The following is a 25,206-nucleotide window of genomic DNA, read 5'->3' on the forward strand; positions in this document are numbered from 1 at the left end:
AAAGCAACATTTTAATCTATAAGCCCTTTCTGAGTTTACAAAACACTTTTAGACTTATCCTTTCATCTATAAAATTAGAATTTATGTTCTAATTTACAGATGAGGAAATTCTGACTCACAACTATTAACTTGTCCAAGGTTACACAGATAGTAACCAAGAAAGCCTGTATACAAACCCATTTATTTTAAGCATACATTCACTGCTCTTCCATGTACCCCAGTGTGCTTCACTCATGGTCCTCCTGGTAGTAACTCTCCTCCCACTTTGGTCCAGTAACAGGGAAAGAAAACCCTGACATGAACTCAGGGCTGAAAGGAACTCATGTGGAGCTTCCACCTCCATGTCTACACAAAAAATAGAAAAGCAGGAGGGGGTGTGGCACTTGGCTGAAAGGCTCTTGGAAAAGAAGGGAAAGGAAGCCTTTCCCCATGGATCCTCATTACTCCTAGTTCTCAGGGAATATTGTGGGTAAGTTTATGAAGCTAAGGAAGTAAAATAGAGATGATAAGTTGCCCAGGAAATTCACATCCCAAACTCATTTTTCATGAGTTAGATGTGACTAACTGATTTTCCATTTTACAGTTAACCAAGGCACTTAAGAGCCTGGATTAAGGCTCTGGGCGTCAGTACCCATGAAGGTTGTAAAACCTTTTCTAAGGATTACTTAAGAACATGCTAGAGAAGAATAATGTTGAAGGGAGGCAAGAGTCTTCGGCTAATGGAGGGTAGATTTAATGGCCTCTATTAAAAATAAAGCTGAAGTGCTGTGGAACAGTGAAAACAGCAGTGAGTCCAGAGGACAAAAAGTCAAAAATGGAAATTCAAATCCCAAATCCACTAAGTTACTCACTGTGTGACCTTGAACAAGTCATTAACCTCTCTGAAGTTCAGTTCCTCATCTATAAAGTAGAACTAAAAAGAACTGCCTAAGATCAGACTAAGGATTAAACAAGAAAATACCTTGACAACATCTAACAGCACCTAGCACTGAGAGGTAATGCTCAAAAAAATTTAATTTGATGAGAATCAATTTACCCATGCTAGAAAAGAGCCTTGAGCATCAGGTTTTCAAAGCAAGTAGAATAGTGATGCTCCAGGTCTGATGACCATTTACTCGGAAAAGGATCTAAGATCAGCACTTATACAACAATCCTTGTCACCCCGATCCTCTATAGAATACATACATACAGAGTTGGAACTCACTAGGACAACCTAAGTCCCCCATGGCTCCTAGTTAGCAATCCCTCAGCTCCCATCTACCATCACATGCTTAACTCTCTCTCTCACACCCACACACAGGCTGAAATGTTTCACTTTTGTTCTCAGGAAGACAGGATTACATTAAAAGGCAGTTACTCAAAAGGCTTCATATTTATGTACCCAAAATAAAAGACATCCCCATTTTTAGAAGGGCCGTACTCACTGTGCATGAGGGATATGACTGGAGATTTTGGTAATGGCATTTCATAACCAGCTGCTCTTATGTTTACTACTAAGATGTCAGTCTCCAGTCTATGAGATCTTTGAGACCTGAGACAATGTCTTATTTCTCTTTGTATCCTCAGAATCCAGTACAAGGTGTCGTACAAAGTTGGCACTCAAGAAATGTATCAGTGAATAACATAATGAATTAGTGAATTAATGAATGAAATGTTTATCATGTAACCAGATTGATACTGGTGAGAATTAAAATGATGCTCCACGAAGGACAGAGCAAATCCTTAACTCAAAGCTGGAAATAATGTTTCCAAATCAAATATGTACTCATTTATTCATTTATTCAATAGCAAATCTGGGCAGTTAGCTTGAAAAAAAGTTAGAGCTACAATCAAAAATTCATGTCCAGGGGCCAGCCCCATGGCCTAGCAGTTAAGTTCGACGCACTCTGCTTCAGCGGCCTGGGTTCAGTTCCTGGGTGCGGACCTACACCACTTGTTGGTGGCCATGCTGTGGTGGCATCCCACATACAAAATAGACGAAGATTGGCACAGATGTTAGCTCAGGGCAAATCTTCCTCAAGCAGAAAGAGGAAGACTGACAACAGATGTTAGCTCAGGGTGAATCTTCCTCAGCCAAAAAAAAAAAAAATTCATGGTCCAAACCCTGGTTCCTTCACTTATTGTCTAAATTACCATGGAATGCCCCTTAACTGCCTCTAGTCTCAGTTTCCTTATCTGTGAAATGGGGATGTTGTGCCTACCTCCAAGTGGTTTTGAGAAGCAAAGGAGATAATGTGCCTGAAAGTACTTAGTGAACTTGCAAGCACTTTATTCTTCCTGGGAATTGGAATCATTTAGTCTCAAAATATGTTCAATGACTCCACTCCCATTTTTCACTCCTCCATCATTTCTCATATCAATTGGCTATATAACAAAGACAGCCACGATATTCTCTGAAAACCATCTAAAAACTGAATGCAAAAGGGAAATACAAATATCGAATCATTATGTTGTACACCTGAAAACTAATATACGTCAATTATGCCTCAATAAAAAAAAGAGGGGGAAAGGAAGGCAGAGGAATACGTCTCCTGCCAGCTTCAAGCAACTTTTGGTCTGCCTGATTTCTTCTAGGTCCCTGATATGGCTGCCTAAACAAGTCACTGCTGTCACTGATAAAATATCTTGACACCAAACTTTTACAGTTATTCAAGAAGCATCCTTTCTGGATCCACTCTGGCTGCTCTGCCCACAGGTGGTTTCAGCAAAGTAAGGGACTATGAGGAAGATTTTGATGTGAGGGAGATGGCATGGTGGAAGTGGAGTTAGAGGCTGTACCAGTCATGGAAGACAGACTGAGGAACTAGAGATGGCAAAAGTAAATGAAGGAAGGCAGCAACGGACAAAGAGGAGAGCAGTTGCCTTGAAAGAGAAAGGGGCTTGGAGTCTGTGGAACAGGGTTCAAAGAGGCCAGAACCAAGAAGCAGCTCAGGGCTTTGTCAAATTTCTGGACTATAGGTTTATAGGATGAAAACCAGGGTGACAACTGGCTCTAAGCAAGCTCCAATCTGTACTTACAATGAACACTTGTTAACTGCTAATTTCTCCACTAATACATTCAGAAGTGCAGTGGAGAATAAAGTAGAAAGAAATATGTATCACTTTCCAGCAACTGGCATGCACCCCGGTAACAATGCATGTGACCAGAAACTGAAAAGGAAAGAGGGAAATGAACACATCAAACTGGCACTTTCATACTACACTCAGCTACAAACAGCAGGAACATTACAATTCCAGACAACTGACCCACTGGGACAAATTCTCCCTCCCTCTCATCCTTACTCTTTTATAAACTGAGAAAGAAACCAAAAGTGATAGAATAAGAAGTCTTAATAGATGCTCTCAAGAGTCGTGGGGGCTAGAAATGGGTCACCTTGTCCACCCCCATGGGAGGAAACCAAATAGATTTCACCTCTGAACTTACTCCCCCACAGACCAGGGTATAGTCCTTTCCTTTTACGATCTGCCAGCTTGCTCTTCAATGACTCAGCAGATCTTTAAATATACCCAGGCAAGGAGCTGCTCTGAGACACAGTTAAAAAAATGTTTTAATCTGTTTGGGGTGTTGAGAGGCAGTCAGGAAGATCCTTTGTTAACATGAGATACCCAAGCAAATTCAGCACTGCTGTGAAGCTCTCTGTGCTAAGAGGCTTGTTTTTGTTCTGCTGTCTGCCCTTTACCAGCTGTGTGGAGCACAAGGATGAGAAGGGGGATGGTTCCAGGCCATGGAAGGAGTCAAGGAAATTCTTGCCCAGTGATTCTTGGGGGAAGGGGACCAATGTGTGCAATGGAGTGACTGGTTTAAATGTAAGGGCCCCAAACTCACCAAGGGCGCAGACTTTGCACTGAGTCATTCTGTTCCCTGTGGAGGACCATGATCTCTGGCTGAGAGGAGGGGGCGTCTTCTCACTCTCCCTCTCTTCTCAGACAAGCTCAGTCTTGTACTTTGAAACAAGCATTAACTAGTAAAAGATTTCAGCTGGACTGAGGGAAGTAACTTAATAACTCACATTACCAAAGCAAATCACACTCCCCGTTATCTGCAATGACCTCATGCTTACATTCCAGCCAAAGTGTTTTAGAGACTTGGAGCTTTGTGGAGGGGAGGAACTGACAGCAGAGGCCCATATTCTTCATTCAGCGTCTAGCCTGTGTTTTCCCAAGCTTTGCTTGTCTGGTCTAATAGTAGTAGTAGTCGTCGTCATAGTAATAACAACAACAACAACAATAAATAAGTGCCATTTATCAAGCTTTTATTCTGGGCCAGGCACTGGTCAAGATTTTCACATTCATTATCTCACTTATTCTCACAAGAACCCAAGGAGGGAAGTATTAGTATCATCATTTTAGAAATGAGGAAACTGAAACTAGGGAAGATTAAGTGGCCCAGAACACACAGTTAGTAATTGTCAGAGCAAGGATTTAAACTGGTCTGTCAGATGCCAAAGCCTATGCCTGAACCTCAACATATTATACTTTAGCACTCACCCCAACTTCTTTCCCAAGAGCCCTCAGCCTCTCTGACATTTATTAAAAATCCTTAACTCGGCAAGGTATGCCTAAAATCATCCATATGGGCAATCTGTAGTCATGTACAGGCTTTTAAATTGTTAGGAAGTGACTGTGGAAATCACCTACTGTGAGTCCAAACCCTTTCCCTATATACATGGTTCCCAGTAAGTCCAGGTTCTTAAATGTCTTCAATGAGGGTGAATTACTACTTATGTGATACTGCAAATGGAAAGAAAGGGTGTGATTAATAAGAAGGAAATTAATACTTCAGCATCTACTAAGTGGCATGCCCTTTATCTAAATTGTTTTATTTACTCCTCACAATAATGCTGTGAGGAGAGCATTTTACAGATTAAGGACATGAGGCTCAGAGAGTTTAAGTTACTCACCCAAGGTCATACAGTTGGTAAATGGCTGTGCCAGAAGTGAAAGCCAGGTCCAATCTGATTGCAGTGTCCCTTGTACTTTTCTTTAGTCCCTCCATAATGAGGAGCAAAAGCCCTTGGGGTAAGGAAGGCTCTCAAAATTTCCCTAGGTCCCTGATCTGACAGGGATGGCAAATTCAAATGCCTAGAAGAGCCAAGCACATAACTTAAGTGAATAAAGCAGGTTGTTGGTGTCTAGGCAAACTGGAAAGTACATGCTCCGTCTAGAGGAGCAGTTGCTCCTCACCTTCAGCTGGTTACTGCCATGCAAGAATGTAGGCCCGGTAATGCCAGATCTTCATTCCCAAAGCTGGAAATCGGAATTTTTATGTGAAATGTTAGCAACTAATTTGATAAACACACACACACACACACACACACACACACACACACACACACACACAGAGGCACAAACAAAACTCATCTGGCCCACGCTGGCAACTTCTAATGTAGGGTGAAACCACTCCGAGAAAATGTTTTCCTTTTACTGAACTGTAATCTATCCTCATTGGTTTTGCCCTTTGGGGTACTACGGAAAAATATCTAACTCCTTTATTTCATGACAGTCCTTCAGATATATTGAGACAATATTTATGTCCACTGCTCCCTGCCTGCCTTCCCATACCCAACCTGGCATCTCAGCTTCTCCATGCTTTATAAGAGGAGATGCCTCATGAATACCTGAGTTGAACACCACATTGCAAATATGGTCTTACCAGAATTTAACAGAGCAAGACTATCACTTCCTTTATTCTGAACCCCATATTTCTATTAATGGAACTTATGATCCATCAGTTGTTTTTGGCAGTCACTTAATACTATTGGCTCAGAATCACTTACTAAAGAAATACTTATGGGATACATAATATGTGCCAATCTAAGCTATGAGTTTTGTATATCTTACACAAAGATATACATGAAACAAATCTTTGCCCTAAAAGAGGGTACAATTTAGAAGAATATATAAAACATGCACACAAACAATTATAACTTAAGAAACTAAGTACCATATTGATGGAGAAGGACAAAAGGGATAAATCTAAAAGGTATTTTTTGAGGAATCTCCATACTGTTTTCCATAGTGGCTGCACCAATTTGCACTCCCACCAGCAGTGTATGAGAGTTCCCTTTTCTCCACATCCTCTCCAACACATATTGTTTCCTGTCTTGTTAATTATAGCCATTCTGACGGGCGTGAGGTGATATCTCATTGTAGTTTTGATTTGCATTTCCCTGATAGTTAGTGATAATGCAGAGTGAAATAAGTCAGAGGGAGAAGGTCAAATACCCTATGATTTCCTTCATTAAGTAGTAGATAATAACAACAATAAACAAACACATAGGGACAGAGAGTGGATTGGTGGTTACCAGAGGGGAAGGGGGGAGGGAGGAGGGTGAAGGGGATAATTCGGCACATGTGTGTGGTGATGGGTTGTAGTTAAGTGTTTTGGTGGTGAACATGATGTAGTCCATGCAGGAATAGAAGTACAATGATGTACACCTGAAATTTTTACAATGTTATAAACCAATGTTACTGCAATAAACAAAAAATTAAAAAATAAATAAATAAATAAATAAAAGGTATTAAGCACTGACTCTTGACTTGTACCTAACATCCATCATGTCATCTGATCCTCTCACCCTAAAATATTATAAGCTAGAGATTTCTAGCCTTAGTTCACAGGTGAGGAAACTGAAGCCTACATTCTTTCAACCATATCGTGTCATAGAGATCACTTCTTGATGGGTTAGGGGATGAGAAAATTCATCTGTAGAAGACTGTATTTGAGCTAAGCTTAGAAGAATGGATAGTATTAAAATTGGGATAGCCTTCAAGGCCAAAGGAATAATAGGAAAAACAACAAGTTCAAAGAATAAAGAAGCAAGGATGGTTTAAGGGGACAATGACTAGATCCATTTGGCTTGAGTTTAAGATTTTTGTAAGGGAATTACAGAAATTGAGGCTAGAAAAACAAGCCAGTTCATGAAAAGCCTTGAACACCATACCAGACTTAAAAAATTTCAACTTGAACCTATAAGCAAATGGGAGGAGCTGCGATTTCAAACATTACATAACTTCCCAGCGAGGCTTCTTGTGTGCTAAGCATTGAGAATAGAGAGATAAGTTAGACAGAGTTCCAACCCTCAAGGAGCTTATAGACTAACAGATGTTTAAAAGAGGATATTAACAATATTGTAGCTGAACTTTGGGAAGGTCAGTTTGGTGGCATGAATACAATATGAATCAGAGAGCAGCAGAGAGGACCAGAGAGAGCAGGCATAAGGTCACCACACTAATCCAGGCAAGAGTGATGAAGATCCGAACTCTGGTAGAGGGAATGACTGAGAAGGTTTTGGGAAACAACACCACATTGTTTCACTACCCTAAATCCCAAAGCCTCCAGCACAGCTTTTCCAGGATACTGTGAGGTCATCTCTGATGGGAAACTCTGAACCTGGAAGAATAGAGATGTCCCAAGAGAAGAGCCCACTCTATTCAATTCCACATCTGACCTGGCATATTTTGAGTCAATCTAGCACCCCAGCAAGGCCCAGCAAGTATCCAAAGCAAACAATATATCAACTGAAAATATAAACATGATTAAGATTTTTGGTCTATTATTAGACAGTTGGTGATTGAAATATCTCAGTCTAATTTGGTCTTTTTTATTTAAAAGGCTGATGAAATAGATTTTTCAAATGAACAACTGTAAACTCCCAGACTAGACACTTACTAACTGTTGTATTTTTAAACAAAGATGAAAGGGAAAGATGGGTAGGCAGAGTAAACAGGCCCAAAACATGTTTTGGAATCCTTTCTACACCCAAACATCAAACATCAAGGGATTCCAGCTTTACTCCCAACTCGCGGTTCAGCTTTACTCCCAACTCGCGGTTTATGCGACCTCTTCACCTAATTAGAGGATGGACAATTCTTCAGAGAGGTGGCCCAATATGACCAGTTTGAAAGACGCTTTCTCGTATGCCCTGCCAATTTTCAAAAGAAATGCCTAAGTAGTCATCACTCATATGAGTGGTGAGATTGCACCTTCTTTTATTTTATTTTATTTATTTTTTGTTTATTGCAGTAACATTGGTTTATAACATTGTAAAAATTTCAGGTGCACATCATTATACTTCTATTTCTGCATAGATTACATCATGTTCACCACCAAAATACTAATTACAACCCATCACCACACACATGTACCAAATTATCCCTTTCATCCTCCTCCCTCCCCCCTTCCCCTCTGGTTACCACCAATCCAATCTCTGTCTCTATGTGTTTGTTTATTGTTGTTATTATCTACTACTTAATGAAGGAAATCATACGGTATTTGACCTTCTCCCTCTGACTTATTTCACTTTGCATTATACCCTCAATGTCCATCCATGTTGTCACAAATACCTGGATTTCATCGTTTCTTATGGAGATTGCACCTTCTTTTAAAAAAAAAAGCCTGGACAATAAAGCTGGAAAAAAATTTTAAAAAGAAAAAGAAACTAACCCTGCTGATACCTTGTCTTGGACTTCTAGCCTCCAGAACTGTGAGAAAATAAATTTCTGTTGTTTAAGCCAAAAAAAAAAAAAAAAAAAGCCTGGAGAGAAGCAGACGTTCATAGTAGCCTACTTTCATTTCCATAGTAACAAAAAAGTTATCTGACAATCACATTCATGAGTTCGTATGAGATCCCACACAACCCACAGGGATGTTCCCCTTTTAATTTAGGGCAAATCCCATATGTTGACATTTTTTCCTGACATTTTTGTTCCTTTGTCCAATGTCTGGAGGGAGATGGATTCTGATCACTCTTCCCACTCTCTGTACAATCTTGCTGATGCAGAAAGTTAATTGTTTTAAAAAAGGTGGGGAGCAGGGCAATACAGAAGAAGGAATAGAGGGAGACAAGTCAGTGTGAGAAGGGAGCCAGAGTGACAGAATGCAAAGAGGTCTGGCAGTCTGGTGTCTCAAGTTCAAGCTCTGGTTCTGCTAATTACTCACCATGTGACCTTGGGCAAGTACGTTTCCTCCTAAGAGCCCTTAAAAGAAGCCGGTATATTTTAAGGATAAGAGTTGCTCAGTGTTTGAAGTTCAGGCACGATATTTTTGCATCAACAAAAATCCTGGGGATGGGCCAGCTGGGTGGCATAGTGGTTAAGTTTGCATGCTCCACTTGGCTAGCCCAGGGTTCACAGGTTCAGATCCCGGGCACAGACCTATACACCACTTATCAAGCCATGCTGTGGCAGGTGTCCCACATATACCGTAGAGGAAGATGGGCATGGATGTTAGCCCAGGGCCAATCTTCCTCAGCAAAAAGAGGAGGATTAACAACAGATGTCAGCTCAGGGCTAATCTTCCTCACTCCAAAAAAAAAAAATTCTGGGGCCAGCCCTGGTAGCCTAGTGGTTAAGTTCAGCACACTCCACTAAGGCGGCCCGGGTTTGGTTCCTGGGCGCGGACCTACACCACTCTGTTAGCAGCCATGCTGTGCTGGTGGCCCACATACTAAAAAAAAACAGAGGAAGATTGGCTCGGATGTTAACTCAGGGTGAATCTTCCTCAGCAAAAAAAAAAAAAAAATTCTGTAACATGAGTAGCACTCCTTTCCCTAAATGTAGTGGAAAAGACTATAAGCTGTGGAGATGGACTGCCTAGATTCTAATATAGACTCTTCCATCTACTTGTTCTATAACCTTGGGCATGCTGGTTAATTATTCTGTTCCTGTTTCCTCACCAGTAACATGGAAATGGTAATAGTACCTACCTCAGGGAATTATTTTGAGGATTAAATGAATTAACACATGTAAAGCACATAAAACAATTCCTGACTCCAAAAAATCAGCTGTTTTATTTTTCTTATCTTAGTAGCTCTCCTATAAGCAGGCACTGAATTGCTCAGATTTGTAGTGGGCTTTGAGATTTTCAAACACCTTGGGAACTCGAGGCCTTTTTCATTAATTTCTATAGTTCTGCTTTCCAATCCTTATTGTAAATGATCAATTTCTTTCCACCACCCCATTTGTGTCCCTCTACCTCCACTTTAATCCACAGGCACTCAGCTATTTGGTGAGGATCAGTGGACTATAATAGGCGCAGTGCATAATGAAGTCTACCATTCACCAGTCTTTTGGGATGGTAGAGGTGAATGGCTGGCTAATCTGAGAAGCTACTGGTATTATACAATGGTCAGAACCTCATGATTACAAGCCAGACTTCCTGGGTGTGTACACAAGCTCTGCTGCTTCCTAGCTGTGTGACCTTTGGGCAATTTACTTAACCTCTCTGGGACTATTTACCAAGGTTGTTCTAAGAATTAAATGAGTTAACCCATGTAAGGCACCAAAATTTGGCACACAGTAAGTGCTATCATTATTATTGCTATTATTATAATTCTTTGTTCTGAATGGGGAATCACTTTTCCAACCCAGTCTTTTCCAAGGAAGGTAACAGACAGGTAACCATCAGAACAGGCTCTGATTAAAAGGCACTAGCTTCCTATGTGACTTTGGTCAAGTTCCTTTCCATCTCATGCCTCAGGCACCTCATCCATAAAATGATCTACCTGGACAAGATGGTCTCCTGGGTTCTATGAACTCCTACATCTTATGATCTCAGGACATTTCTGTTCAGATTCTCTGTAGGTTCCAGCTTTGATCGAAGCTCAATGGCCTTTAAAAGTCTGCTTACTGTGTTTTTCATGGGTAAATTATTTTGGTATGGGTTCAGTAAAAACATAATAATAATATTTTGGTTTGATTGGAGGCAGCTGCTAATTTGTGTGGTGTTCTAGTTTTTTTATTCACTATTTAGTTTAATTACCATGTTTAAGATTTGGGCAAGAAGAAGAGACTCACTCTCTCCCCCTAATGAGGTCTCAGAATAACACTGAAAAAAGAAGCACCAAGTTGGAATCCAGGAGAATTGAGTTTGTGCTCTAGTTCTATTGCCAGCTTGTTGCTTCACCCTGGACAAGGCTCTACCTTTCTCTAGGCCTCTATAAAGGAAAAGGAGAAACGGGAGAGGGCACCAAAGGCCTAGGTGATCTCTGAAGTTCCTTTTAATCTCCTTGAAGAGCAAGAAAGCTGAGGGCACTGCATCAAAATTAACTGAGAAGAAGGCATCAGGATGTTCACCAGATAACTCAAACTTTATACTTCCAAAATCAAACGCTTGATTCCTACTGTCCTACACACACATACCTGGCTCCACCTACATACAGTCTTCACTATCTCAGTAAATGGCAATCACATTTTTCAAACTGCCCAGATCAAAAGTTTGGCAACCAGCCTTGACTCCTTTCTTTTTCTCACAATGAATATCTAATCTGTCAGTAAATGCTGTTGGCTCTACCATCAAAACACATCCAGAGTCCAGCCACTTCTCATCTCCTCCACCAATACCACCCTGGTCTAAGCCACTACCATCTCTCATCTGGATCACAGAAGTAGCCTTATCTCTCTGCTTCCCTCTTGCTCCTATGGTCTCTTCTCCACACAGACAATATGTAAACAAACAAATGTATAAATTATCAGAGTGGTAGATGTTATGAAGAAGAAGGATTCTGTTAAAATATAGGTCAGATCATGTTACTCCTCTGCTCAAAACCTTCCAATGGCTCCCCACATCAGAGTAAAAACCAAAGTCATAAGGAAGACCTGTGATGCCTCTCATTAACTCTGATCTCATCTTTTATCACTCTCCACTTATTTAAATGAGCCATACAGGCCTCCCTGCTGTCCCCCATCACACGAAGTATGCTCCTGCCTCAGGCCCTTTGTAATTGTGGTTGCCTGTATCTGGAATAGTCTAACCCCAGATATCCCTATGGCTCACTTCCTCATTTCCTTCAGGTCTCTGCTCAAATATCACCTTCTCAGTAAGGCCTTCCCTGAACAACAAATATAAAATAGTCCCTCCCACCATCAATGTCTATCCCCCTCACTCTGCTAAGTTATTCTTCATGACACTTCTCACTCTCTACATGTCTTCTCTCACTAAACTGTAAAGTCCACGAAGGGAGGAATTTTTGTCTGCCTTGTTCATTGCTGTATCATTGGTGCCTAGTAAAGAATTTGGCATATAGTAAATGTTCAATAAGCATATGTTGAATAAATACAGTCTACAGAGTAGGATGACAAGCATATTGGCACCCAGAACTCCCACACAACCTAATCCAACAGTCTGATGAGTGGATAAGGGACCCAGAAGCCTTAAGAGCTTCACCAGTTTCTATTATTGATACCAGTTAAGGTTTCCTTTGCCTCTCTGAACCTCCTACTTCTTATCTATAAGATGAGAGAGCCGTGTGATAAAAAAAGGAACACTTGATTTGAGGAAAAAAGAGCAGGACTGAAATCTCAGCTCTGCCACTTTGAAGCTGTTTGACTTTAGACATGTTACCTAACCTATCTGAACATAATATTTACAATAGGAATAACAGTATTATAATAGTATGAAGAGTATTATAATACTGTAAAACCTGGGTACTTGTATAGGGTAGAAATGAGGATGAAATGCAATAATGGAATATGAAACTGCTCTGTAAACTGTAAAGTGCTCCTGGAATATGTCCAATGTCACAGTTCCCTCTCCACATTCAGAAAAGGGTATCGAGGAGTCAAACAGTGTTACTAAAAATATTTTGCACTTTGGGAAAGAACATCTCAGATAAAATACTAAGTACTGTGGTAACTTATTTATGGTCTGGTAGGTGGGTGGTTCTGGCTCAAGTTATCCTGTGATGTGTTGAATCCACCAAAGGAGGCCAACCATTCCCAGGGAAATCCTGCCACAGGACACTTGCAGTCCCCCTAGCAGCCAGATCATGGGACTACACTTCTACAAGCAAGGAACTTAACCTGCAGAAAACAGAGCCCATGATTGGGAGGTGGGGGGGTACATTTCAAAAAGCCACATCGTCTAATTCAGCAAAGCCCTTGTAAAAAAAATTGTTCATGCATTCCTTACTCCTAGAATTGTTTGATTTGTGCTTCTCACTTCCCTCCCTTAACCAACACTCTAAAACCCCATTTATACAGAACCTCAAAGTAAGCCACCGTGATCAATGGAAACCTTGAGAGCAAAATTAATAATTCTTGATCTGACCAGCACATTGGGCATCTTCATTGCCTCTCATCCAAACTTAAAGGCATTAATCGCCCTCAATTTTAATTTCTTCCTCATGTTATTGCAGACTTGTATAGTTAAAGACATCAAAACATGTTCCTAATAAGTGCAATGATATAGCCATTAGGTTTGTGTAAGCTGATGGAATCATAAGTTTATGTTTTTATATGTTGTTCTTTGGATAAAGTAAATGCCACCACTCCTTCTGGTGTATATTTCTAGATGAGGAAGAAACTAACTAACTTGACTGGGGTGGCACTGTTGAAAAGGCAGAAATAGATTTCAATCCCTTACTCGAGGTCACTCTTTATTGTCTTTCCAGAGGTACCACCTCCTAGTGTTTGAAATATCCATTGAGACCTATAATCTATTGCTTGAGTTCAATCATGTCCCCACCTAATCCATAAAGGATAAGAGGCAGCCACAGGTAATACTGCTGACTACTTCAGCCTACACTGAACTCATTTCTTTTTTGAATGCCTACATTTAAAAAATCTGTATCATACAATCCAACATATCATCATACTGGCATCACGGTGTTGCCGTTCTGTTTTGTTTTTGGTTTTTAATAGCTATTAGCTCCTTGAGGGCAGTGACCTCAAGATTTTCCCTTAATTGTGTCCCCTTTACTCTGATCTCTTCCTAGCACATAGCTGGGCCTATAATAGGTGCTTACTGAAAAGTGGTTGATTGATAAATACTTTTTGATAAATACTTTTTAAAAATCACTTTATGAGAGTCATCTCTAAAGATAGCTAGGTCACAATAGGACCTTTTGTTTGGTGGCCTGCAGTCCACTTACCATTATCAGGACACAACAGCTATAGCGGTTTAGATATGACCCTTAGCCTAGAGTGTTAATGAGGCTGAAGTTCAGTCCCTTTTTAGATGAATTTTATCTCTGCTTCATGGTTATGAAGTGCATCCCCAAAAAGAAACCCAAATTACATGAGAGTAAATGAACCATTTCCTCATCTAGAAATATACACCAGAAGGAGTGGTGGCATTTACTTTATCCAAAGAACAACACATAAAAACATAAAATTATGACTCCAGCTGCTTACACAAACCTAAACATAAGCCAAATATAGCTAGTGATTTCTCTGGCCTAATTTGCATTTGTTACCTCTTCATGTTAGTTCTCTGTACAGAAATGATTATTATTCAGGTACTTTCAGCAAGGCTGCAGGATACAAAGTCAATATACAAAAATCAATTATATTTCTATACACTGGCAATGAACCATTTAAAAAGGATATTAAGAAAATAATTCCATTCATAATAGTATCAAAAATTAAAATACTTAGGAATAAATTTAACAAATGAAGTGTAAAATTTATACTCTTAAAACTATGAAACATTGTTGAAAATGTGAAAAAGACCTAAATAATGGAAAGACATCCCATGGTTATGGATCAGAAGACTTAACATTGTTAAGATGGCAATACTCCCCAAATTGATCTACAGATTCAATGCACTCTCTATCAGAATCCCAACCAGCTCCTCTGTAGAAATTGACAAGCTGACCCTAGAATTCATACAGAAATTCAAGGGACCCAGAATAAGCCAATAATCTTGAAAAAGAAGAATAAAGTTGGAGGACTCACACTTCCTCATTTAAAAACTTACTATAAAAATACACAGTAATTAAGACAGTGTAGTACTGGTATAAGATCAATGGAATATAGCTCAAGGTCCAGAAATAAACCCTCACATTTACAGTCAATTGATTTTACACAAAGTGTGCCAAGACAGTTAAATGGGGAAAGATTCAACAATCAGTGCTGTGATGAGTGGATAATCTACATGCAAAAGGACAAAGTTGGACCCCTAGTCCCATTTTATGAGTTATATAAAAACTAACTCAAAATTGATCAAAAACCTAAATTTAACAGCTAAAACTATAAAACTCTTAAAAGGAAACTTACGTGTAGATCTTTGTGACCTTGGATTGGGCAAAGCCATCTTAGATATGACACCAAAATCACCAGCCACATAAGAAAAAAATAGATTAGACTTCATCAAAATTAAAAACACTTGTGCTTCAATGGATACCATCAAGAAAGTGAAAAAAAAACTCACAAAATGTGATAAAATATTCACAAATCATAGTTTGTTACAGGACTTGTATCCAGAATATCTAAAAAACTTACAATTCAATAATAAAAAGACAACCCAATTAAAAATGAGCAAAGGATCTGAATAGACATTTCTCCAAAGAAGATATACAAACAGCTAATAAGCACATGAAAACATGCTTAATATTATTAGTCATTAGAAAAATGCAAATCAAAACCACTTTGAGTGGTCCACTTCATACCCACTAGGATAGCTATAATTAAAAAGACAGACAATAACAAGTATTGGCAGGATGTGGAGTAATTGGAACCCTCATATGTTGCTGATGGGATTGTAAAATAGTGCAGCCACTTTTGAAAACAGATTGGGAGTTACTCAAAAGTTTAAACAGAGTCACCATATGACCCAGAAACTCCATTCTTAAGTACCCAAAAGAATTGAAAACATATGTTCACAAAAAAAACTTGTATATGAATATTCATAACAGTATTATTCATAATAGCCAAAAGGTGGAAACAACTCTAATGTCTATCAAATGATGAATGGATAAATAAAATATGATACATCCATATAATGGAACATTATTTGGTTATAAAAAAGAATGAGGTACTGATATATGCTTCAATATGGATAAACATTGAAAATATCATTCTACGTGAAAGAAGCTAGTAACAAAAGACCATATATTGCATAATTCCACTTATATGAGATGTTAGAATAAGCAAGTCCATAGAGACCATAGGTAGATTGGTGGCTGATAGTTGCTCAGGGTTGGGGGTGGGGGTTGACTGCTACTTAGCAGCAACAATTAAATTGTTCTAAAATTGATTGTGGTGAAGTTTGTCCAACTCTGAATATACTAAAAAACATCAAACTGTACACTTTAAATTGCTGAATTATATATATTGTGAATTATGTCTCAATAAAGCTGTTATTAAAAAAAATAAAACTCAGGCACTGCATCATCTAAATTGGCAGCATTCTCAAGTAACCAGCACTTTAGAGGCATAAGCTTATCTAGATGAGTCACTCTCAACCCAGCTGTGGCCTGCAGGTTGGTAGCAGGAATTGAATCAGTGTGAGAGACAAGGGATGGCGGCACCCATGAATGTGCAAGGAATTCTGCATAATTCACAATCTATCATCTCTATGAGTAGCCACTGAAAGTAGCCCTTACTGAGCAACAATTTAAAACATCATCTGTCAGGAGGGAAGCTTTGAGAAAAAGTGCTGCTCTAGAGAGAGAGGTTTCTCCACATGGTAAACAAATGTTATAGAAAACGCAACTATTTCTACTCCCTCAACTAGCAAAGTTGTGTTCACTAAGCACCCCCCTGGCCTACTCAAACTTATTACTTAAGTGCTAGTGAATAAACGGGAAGATGCTGGGTCTTTTCTTTGAAAAGGTTGCTATATAGATATGAGATTTCATAATTCTCTTCAATATGACGAATGCCAACCAATACTGGTAACTGTTCAGAACTTTACAAGCAATGGAAAAAAAAAGTCAGCTTTGTGTTTAGGATGAGGATAACTTACTCTGAATTCAACATCTCAGAACTTGATGGAATGCTGGCAGGGGAAGTCTGAGGTAGAATAATTTAATATATTTCTTTGTTTTCAAATGATTAATTTACATGTAACATCAGCATAAAAAGACACTTCTAGCAAGCACCCTCACAAGCAGATTAGGTACTGCTTTGTGAAAGTGCTGTGGAGGGCCGACCCACACAGAGCTGTCTCAGAGGGAAGAGGGCTTAGTTATTCTCAGGCTTTGAAAAAAGGTGGCCAAAATGGCCAGTAGAGAGAGAGACAGAGACAGCAGCCGGCGAAATACTTCATTAAATCGCCAAGTCCTGAAGCCACCTAGTTCAGCTCCCTCAGCAGCTGTTGAATCAGGCTCTAACCTCAAGGTAAAAAAGCCCTGCTATTCATTTTGTAATCCCTTCAAAGTCATGCAGTCTTAAAAGAGAGGTTCTGAGGTTGATCTGATCTGTTACTCTCCAGATTAAAAAAAAAAAAAAAGTCTTTAGCAGCATGCCACAGGTGTAATAAGAAAAATATCCTGAAAAATGGGAGGAGTCTACGGGCCAGCCCAGTGGCACAGTGGTTAAGTTTGCCCGCTCCGCTTCCTCGGCCCGGAGTTCACAGGTTCGGATCCCAGGTGCGGACCTACATACCCCTTATCAAGCCATGCTGTGGCAGCGTCCCACATATAGAGAAAGATGGGCACAGATGTTAGCCCAGGGCCAATCTTCCTCAGCAAAAAGAGGAGGATTGGCAACAGATGTTAGCTCAGGGCTAATCTTCCTCACCAAAAAAAAGAAAAAAAAAAGTAGAAAGAGTCTACATTTCAATGCCAAAAGCATGAAAGGAGCGGAATGAAAGAAAATCAGGGACAGGCAGCACTTGACAAAACTGCAGACAAAGAGAAAATGGTGTAGGTAGGGGGTGGGGAGAGGTTTCCTTTTCCTTCTCCAACGAACCTCACAAAACTTGAATTTTGTTTGCTTTTTTTTTTCAGAATCATGATTTCAGGTTTGGTTATAAAATAAGCTCCTTGCTTGCCACACTCAGCCAGTATTCTGCTCCCTGCTTAAGCAGATTTCCGAATGTAACTGGTGGTCTTGATATCACCATGAAAAAAATAATAATAATAAAATTGTCCACGTCTCTAGCTTCAACACACATAATCCCACCAAAAGTACAAGTAAGACTCAGGAAACTAAAGAATTCTGTTTTAAATGTGTATATGTACACTAGATAAGAAAATTACTACAGGGAAGAAAAACACTTAAAAGAGAAAATTAAATGTGTCACTAAATTCATTATATTATATAAAAGTTTACAGCTCAAAGAGTAGAAGTCTGATGAGGTAAAATGAGCACTGGCAAGAAAGCACCCCAAAGTGACCCTGCAATTGGAAGGCTGCAAGCTTCTTGGAAAATATCTCTCACTGATGTTAACCTTTGGTTGAGGTGAGAGAAATACTCTGCGGACAAGCAAGAGGAGCCTTTCATCACTACATCTTGTACATATTTCCAAATGGGGAACTACCCAGTGTGGCTATTTGGTCCTCAGTTTCTGATTACTGGTATCCAGACAGAACTCACTAGCTATTTGCTGACCATGGAGAAAGGATGCTTCTTTCCAATATATTGACACTCAAGGCCTATGAACAGAGAGTGTCAGTCTATCTTGGTCGCAAAGCAAACTTCTGCTTTACAAACAGACAAATTGCTCCTCGCAAGATAGTCATATCAAGCTGCCTGATAACTGAGGAGTAGAGAGAAGATAGAAAGGAGAATTAATAAAATGTCTTTTTTTGAAATAACCAATAGACAAAGGCAGGATTTGCCAATCTGAAAGCAGTACTAAAATACTACCTACGATGAAGACCAGAACAAATTACCAAAAGAAAAATTTAAATGTTCTTTTTGCATCTGTATAATTTATCTAAACCCCAACTCTAATTCCTACACAGGCTTCCCTGGGCCTCAACTCCCAAGAATAAATATTTGTCATATTTTTGTGTTGCTTGCTGGGATATAAGGTGCTCTACTTCTGTCAAGCGGGACAGTGGTCAATTAACAAAGTTGTAGTCTTGTTTGATCTCTGAAAGAAGACAGCTCCATAAAATATCATCAGGATTGCACACAAGCCTCATAACTTTTTCCTTCTGTTCAAACCACATGCTAAATTCAGTAAAAAAAAGGAGGGGGGCATCTTCGGCCTCTCTCCTCTTGGCAGAAACAGTGTAGATGTACAGAGTTATTCCAGAAGTTACTAAAGTTAAAAAAAAATCCCTACGCCAACAATTAACTAATGTGTATGAACACACACACAATTGGAAAAGGAGGAATCCAACAGGTTATTGGAAGCCTCTAGAATTTTGAGATTTTTAACTCAAAGTTGGCAGACAATACATGTAATACAGAGAGTATGGAAGTTCTGATTTTGGTTTAAGAATCCCTTGCCTTTCACCAAATTGTGCCTCTACAAAGAGAGGGAAAGAAAAAGAAAGACAGAAAATGTCAACTGGTAGATTGGAATTGATTGCATTCTGATGAAATTGAAAATTTTCAAAAAACTGACTCAAGGATTTTCTGTATCCTAGAAATGAAAATTCTTCGTCAACTCACAAGAGAAGAACACCAGTTTTCCCTTTCACTAGACTCCCATAACCAGTGCAGCAATCACAAACCAGGAAAAACTAAGTAATCTTGTACTTTCTTTGCGTACTGCTAAATTCTCACTAGTTGAGCTCACCAATCTAAGCACATCTTTCTAACAGGAAAGTTTTTCCATTAAGACCTGGGATAAAATCACCTAGCTTACTGCACACCTGATGGAAAGAACTTTTTGTTCTCTATAGCCACTTCCTGAAAATTTCAGGTTATGTCTTTAAAGACACATCTCTTAACAAATATGTGCAATTATTCATTTATTCCCTGTTAACTGAGTTGGGGGGGGGCATGCAGAAGAGGGAAGGTTCCAGTGACTGGGTTTAGCATCATGGTAGGTGAAGAAGCACCTTAGATATTTCCCCTCCTCCTCACAGAAAAGTTCACAGTAGAAGAGGGCTCCACTGACTAGGACAGCCCTAGAAAAAAATTAACCCTACCAAGTAAATCTGTTCTTATAAAATGAAGATGACTTTTTATCGCACGATATACCCACATCACAAAAATTTTTCTAAAAAAAAACCTCCAAATTAACTGGGAAAGACTTTGATGATATAAACGAATCCTTTGAAAATCCTGTAAGCCAAACCTTAAAAACCTAATAGGATGTAAAGCCTGGTAAAAAGCTGTTTCTTCAATGTCCCAGAAAATAATATTTTATGAAGTCCTATCTTCCTCTCTCTTTTCTAACACTATGGTATCAACCTTCCAATAACAAAAGTGTCAGTGAAAGGAGGCAAACCGATGGATTTAAGCTGTCAAACAAAGATGCTAAGGCTAACAAAGAAATTTTGGAAAAGTCACAGATAAAAGAAAATAGCTACAGAGACACAGAACAAGACACAAGTCCATGGGGACATCAGCACCCAGAAGACCTGAGGAGTTAGTTCCCCAGTCAGTATTCCCACCCTCACCGAGATAAACTAATATCTTAGTTTGCTTTCGGGAAAAAATCTTCAACATGGTCTCCAAGAAGCTCAACAACTGTGGTAAGGAAGAATTTTTAATAATCAAGATGAAATTGACCCCCGCTTTTCTCATGGCCTAATTAAAACTCTTGGGCAAGATTATGGCTCACAGGTCCATAACAGTTCTTACTCAATTTGTTAGAGGTAACAGCTCATGTTTTAAAATGTAAGCATGTCCTTAAAATGAAGGAATATATTGAAGAGCCTCATTCCTCCCTCCCAAAAGCAGATTTCTCAGCACAATGGAATAGGAGGAAATCCTTTAAAATTTTTTCCAACACTTTTATAAGACAAACTCAAGTCTGGCTAAATTGTTCACTAAAAGAACATTCTCCACTTTACAGATCTGTTGCAAGCTTGAAGTAGGGGACTGTGGATCTGTTATAATCCACAGAGAAAAAACTTTAGAAGAGAAAACCGACCCACGCAGTTACTTCCAACATAGTCAACCTGTGAGGGCAGATCCTGCCGAGTGTTTACCAAGAAAGTTGTCCTTTGGTTTTCCCCTACCTTTGCCTGCTCCTTTGTGCCTGGTTGGATTCTCTCCGCTGACCTTCAACCCCGGGACAAGTTCTCAGTTGCTGCCAGGAAAGGGGCTTCACCCCTTCTTCACACAGCTGCCCTCAGAACCCAGAGACCACCTTCTTCCCCTAATACGGCACTTCATTTTATCTCTTTGCTGGAAGCGGGCTGAGAGAAGATTGGGCCAGTTTTTTTTGCCTCTAACCTAAGACCGGCCACATGCTGAAGGGCAAACCCTAAGGGACCCTACAAGAAGAAACTGCCCAAATTTCTTGTCCAGGTTCTCAGATTTGGGGGAGGAGAGAAGAAAAAGTAGCGGAGGGCTTAAGAGCTTTATTTCCAAAAGTGGCCTTTGCAATTGGGTTTAAGTTTAGAGCCCTCGGGACATGAGGAAGCGAAGATTTTAGGAGGCTGGGTTTGGGAGGGTTCTCTAGGAATCTGGAAAGAAACGCACCAGCACCCAGGGCTCGCAGCGCCGGAGATTGGGGCGCACAGTGGGGGTTCGGAGCGCGAAGAGCGAAGATCGAATCTTTGGCAGGCCAGGAGTACGGCGAAGGCTCCCGATTTACGGCGGCTCTTCCTATGCAACCCTGTTGAGCTCTCGCAGGGGCAGACTGTTTGCGCGGGGAGGAAAGGATAGATACCCCAGAACACAGACCGACTCTAGGCTGAAAGACGTTTCTAATAAGACAAACTTACCGCATGTCCCCGTAAGGTCCGGAGTAGTTCTCCATCCACGGACCCATCTCGCTTTTGACACAACTGGGACTTGGATAGGGCACTCTGCTCACCACGCCGCCAGGATACCACACATCGGGTGGAGGGAAGTCTCCCTCTTGGCCAGCCAGCCCCTGAGGTGGCCGAGGGTAGCCATAGGGGGCTACAGCCCCTGCCTCGCCTGCGCTGCCGCCCCCGCCCCCGCCACAGGGCCCATAGAGCTCGCCTTCTTCCGCTGTGAAGAGAGTGTGCCAGGAAGAGGAGGAGGTGGCTGAGGGTGAGCCTGAGCCCGGTCCTGCTGCACCCCCGCCGTGCAGGCCCGCCAAGTCCCCATACCGGCATTGCGCCGCCGCGGCCCAGGGGCTGCCATAGTCCAGCGGGTTCTCCAGCTTGATGCGGGCATGAGGATGGGGAGGCGGCGGAGGGGGCGGCGGCCCGGTCAGGGCTAGCGGAAAGTTGTAGTAGTCGCGACTCTGATAAACTGTTGCCTCGTCCGGTGCTCCAGGTTTGTAGAGAGACAGGGTGGATGGCAGATCAAGTGTTCCGGAGCTCCCGGCTTCGCCGCTGCCAGAGCAACCCAGGCTCTCGCCATCCAGCCCTTTGGCGTAACCTGCCCTGAAAGGGGGATATTCAGCAGTCTCTTCGGTGGTGCTCTTGCCTGAGCCGTCATCCAGTAGAGAACCTTTGCATTCGGCCAGCGGGGCACAAGAAGTGGGACGCACAGAGGGTGGACCTCCCAGGAGCGGGGCATACATGCAATCCCCCCGAAGCTGTTCCCCAGGACTCAGATGCTCCAATGCCTCCACACCCAAGCCCATGGACACCGACACTGCCTTACATAATTCTTTGGCACTGTCCGAGATGGTCGAACTGCCCCCTAGGTAACAGTCCTTAGAGGAGGTGGGAGCCCCAGAGGCCTCCCTCGCTCTCCCGCTGCTACTGCCTTCGGATACCGCCTCCTGCTGCTGAAGGAGTTGCATGGTACCGGCCTCGCTCAGTATGTCTTTAAGATCGGCAGAGCAGCTGCTTAAGCCCGGGAAAGTGGGGCCCAGCAGGGACAACGTGGATGGGGCAGCTGAGTCATCCTCGTCCCGAGGTGCTGGTGGCTGCTGCTGCAGCCCCTTGCCGGCGGCCGAGGCGGCTCCGGGCTCTGGGACGCAGCCGCTCTCTGGGTGGCCCTCGGGGGCTGACGGCTGTTGTGAAGGCTGCTGTTCCTCGTCCAGGGCCAGGTAGCCTGTGGGGCCTCTGCTCTGGGCTTGGGAAGAGCCATCCTCACCCTGCTGCTGCTGCTGCTGCTGCTGCTGCTGCTGCTGCCGCCGCCGCCGAGGGCTGATCTCCTGTTGCTGCTGCAGACGGGCGCCGGGAGGTGCTGCGCTCGCGGCTTCAGGATGCCGGGGCCCTGGATTCTGGATCACTTCGCGCACACTTTGGAACAGGTTCTGGAAAGCTCCTCGATAGGTCTTGGACGGCGGCCGGGGGTAGACCCTCCCCAGCCCTAACTGCACCTCCATCCTTGAGCTTGGCTGAATCTTCCACCTAATTCCTTTATCCCGCCTCCCCTTCTTTTGCTGAGAAGAGTTCAACAGGCTGCGATGCGGTAGTCGCTGCAGCTAGCTGCCCACCTGCGGGAAGCTCCTGGGAAGGAAACTTGCAGGAATAACCACGCGAAAGTACTCTGACAGCTTCCAAGTCTCATGCAGAGGAAAACACGCACTGGACACGGTCTGCCCTGCTAGGCTCACAGTCTGTTCCTAAATACTTGGAGAGTAGATTCAAAAGATGCTCAAATCTTGGAGGAAAAAAAAAAAAAAAGGAAAACCCTCCGCCTTCCAAGTTTAGTGTCCACTGAAACAGGTGCAAATAGGAACTGAGTTATTTTCTTTTTGTTTTGTTTTGGTTTTGGTTTGTTTTGCGGTTGTTTGTTGTTGCTGTTATTTTGGCTACTGAAGCCCTGACTGCCTTTTCATCCTTTGATCTCTGTCCTCGCAAACTGGTGGGGGAGGGAGGGTGAGCGTGCAGGGGGAGGTGGAGAGGGAGCGAGGGGAACCTGGGAGCCCGCCCTGCGTGCCGCCTAACTAGCCAGGTCCCAGCTCCAGTGCTGAAGCGGCTTCCCGGTCGCCTGGCTTCCCAGAGCTGTCTTCGCAACGTGCAGCTAGCTCACCAGCTCGTAGCCAAAGGGAGTTACCTCTCTGCAAATTCCGGCTGGCCGCGCTGGGCCGACTGGAGGGGAGGATTATTGGGGGGGGGGCGGGCAAAGAGGAGCGGGCGGAGGCAGCAGGAGAGGAGACTCGGGCGGGGGGGCGGGGGGAGGGTAAGAGGACAAAGGCAGCCGTCAGTCCTACCCAGCACTTTCTTCGCTTCTTCCGAGTCTCTAGCAGCTTTTAAAAACTTCACCGAAGAGGAAAGGGCAGCTCTGGGGCAGCGGCTTCGAAGCCGCCGCGCTGCAAGAGGCGTTGGCTGTCGCCAGAGCCGGGCTGGGGTTGACGCGGTGCCTCCCTTCGGCTCCTGTCCCGCACTGGAACGGCTAGCTCGGTCAGTTTCCCTCCGTCGCTTCCTGTGCCTCCAGGCTTGCTCGGGACCCTCGGGCTCTCCGAGCAGGCTGACTCCCCAGGATCTCAGAGGGGGCGCTGGGAGGTGGAAAGCAAATGCAACAGTTTGCGAGTCGGGTCCCGCCCCCGCCGGGCCGGCCTCCTTGCCTTCCCACCTCCTTTCTCCCTCTCCTCCCCTTTTCCTTTCTCCCCTCCCCTCACCGCGCGCTAACGCCGGGTGGCTTTGGAGAAACAAGTGCTGGCACAGCGTGGGTGAGGGCAGGAGAGACTTGCTCAAGCCCAGGAGGACCCCAGCTCCCTGAATACCTCCTGCTTCTTTGACCAGGTTTTAGGCTCTTCAACACGGAGCTTTATTTTGACGACAGGGCTACCGGAGCTCCCGGAGGCCAGCACTTACCAGATTTGGTTCCGAAGTCCAATCTCAAAACAGACACTGTGCGTGTGTGGGAAGAGAGGGAGTGGGAAGGGGCAATAGGAGTACCAGCTTCTTTGGCAAGGGGCTATGTTCAGGGCCTACCGAGAAGCGCAAAGGGGAGAGTCTCCTACAAAGTAAAGAACAAGCTAGGGCCAAACCAGCCAATACTTGTTGAAACCTTTCTGATTTCTCCATAGGGGTAGATTGAGCCTCGTGGCATGGTACCAGTTGCTTTACCCACCCTCTGCATGGGTACCAGAGTTCACCTCTATCCTCTTCTCTTCCCTTTTTCCTTTCTGGAATTGCGTCTAACCACACACCTCTCACCTATCCAGATGTGCAAAGGCAAAATCACTCAGACAAGCAGGCAAACACACAGACACCGGAAACACTTGTCATGTACACAGGGACCTCAATTTTGTCCCGGATTTTGCAGACATTTGCTTATATACAGGCACTTGCTTTTCCAAATTGCCTTTGCATATTTTAATCTTGCAAACTGCACTATTCAAAGGATAGAACCTACATAGGACTGCTTTTCTTCCTCTTGGTGGACAGCCGGGAGTGGAGGGTGACGTGGGATACTGCAATTGCTCGGTTGTGGAGGAGGTCCTATTGTGCCTGTGTAAAGATGAAGAGGCAGGTGGAAATAGAAGAGTAGAGGAAATGGAAGGGTAGACCTCTAGGGCAGGAGGTTTCTCTT

The 25,206-nt window shown here is 42.6% G+C and overlaps 1 protein-coding gene across 2 annotated transcripts in view; it reads right to left on the reverse strand.

Annotated features, from left to right (window-relative positions):
• Positions 1-24,179, reverse strand: part of AR (androgen receptor) — a 167,283-nt gene extending 143,104 nt beyond the window's left edge. For both annotated transcript variants that reach the window (XM_004439897.3, XM_087427119.1), the window contains exon 1: positions 21,522-24,179. In XM_004439897.3, coding sequence (XP_004439954.1) covers positions 21,522-23,050 — 1,529 coding nt within the window. In that variant the 5' untranslated portion in view covers positions 23,051-24,179. The remainder of the gene's footprint in view (positions 1-21,521) is intronic.
• Between the last annotated feature and the right edge of the window lie 1,027 nt (positions 24,180-25,206).

The sequence above is a fragment of the Ceratotherium simum genome, chromosome X (genome assembly GCF_057802395.1).
Source record: "Ceratotherium simum simum isolate JZ-2026a chromosome X, ASM5780239v1, whole genome shotgun sequence".
NCBI classification, from domain to species: domain Eukaryota; kingdom Metazoa; phylum Chordata; class Mammalia; order Perissodactyla; family Rhinocerotidae; genus Ceratotherium; species Ceratotherium simum.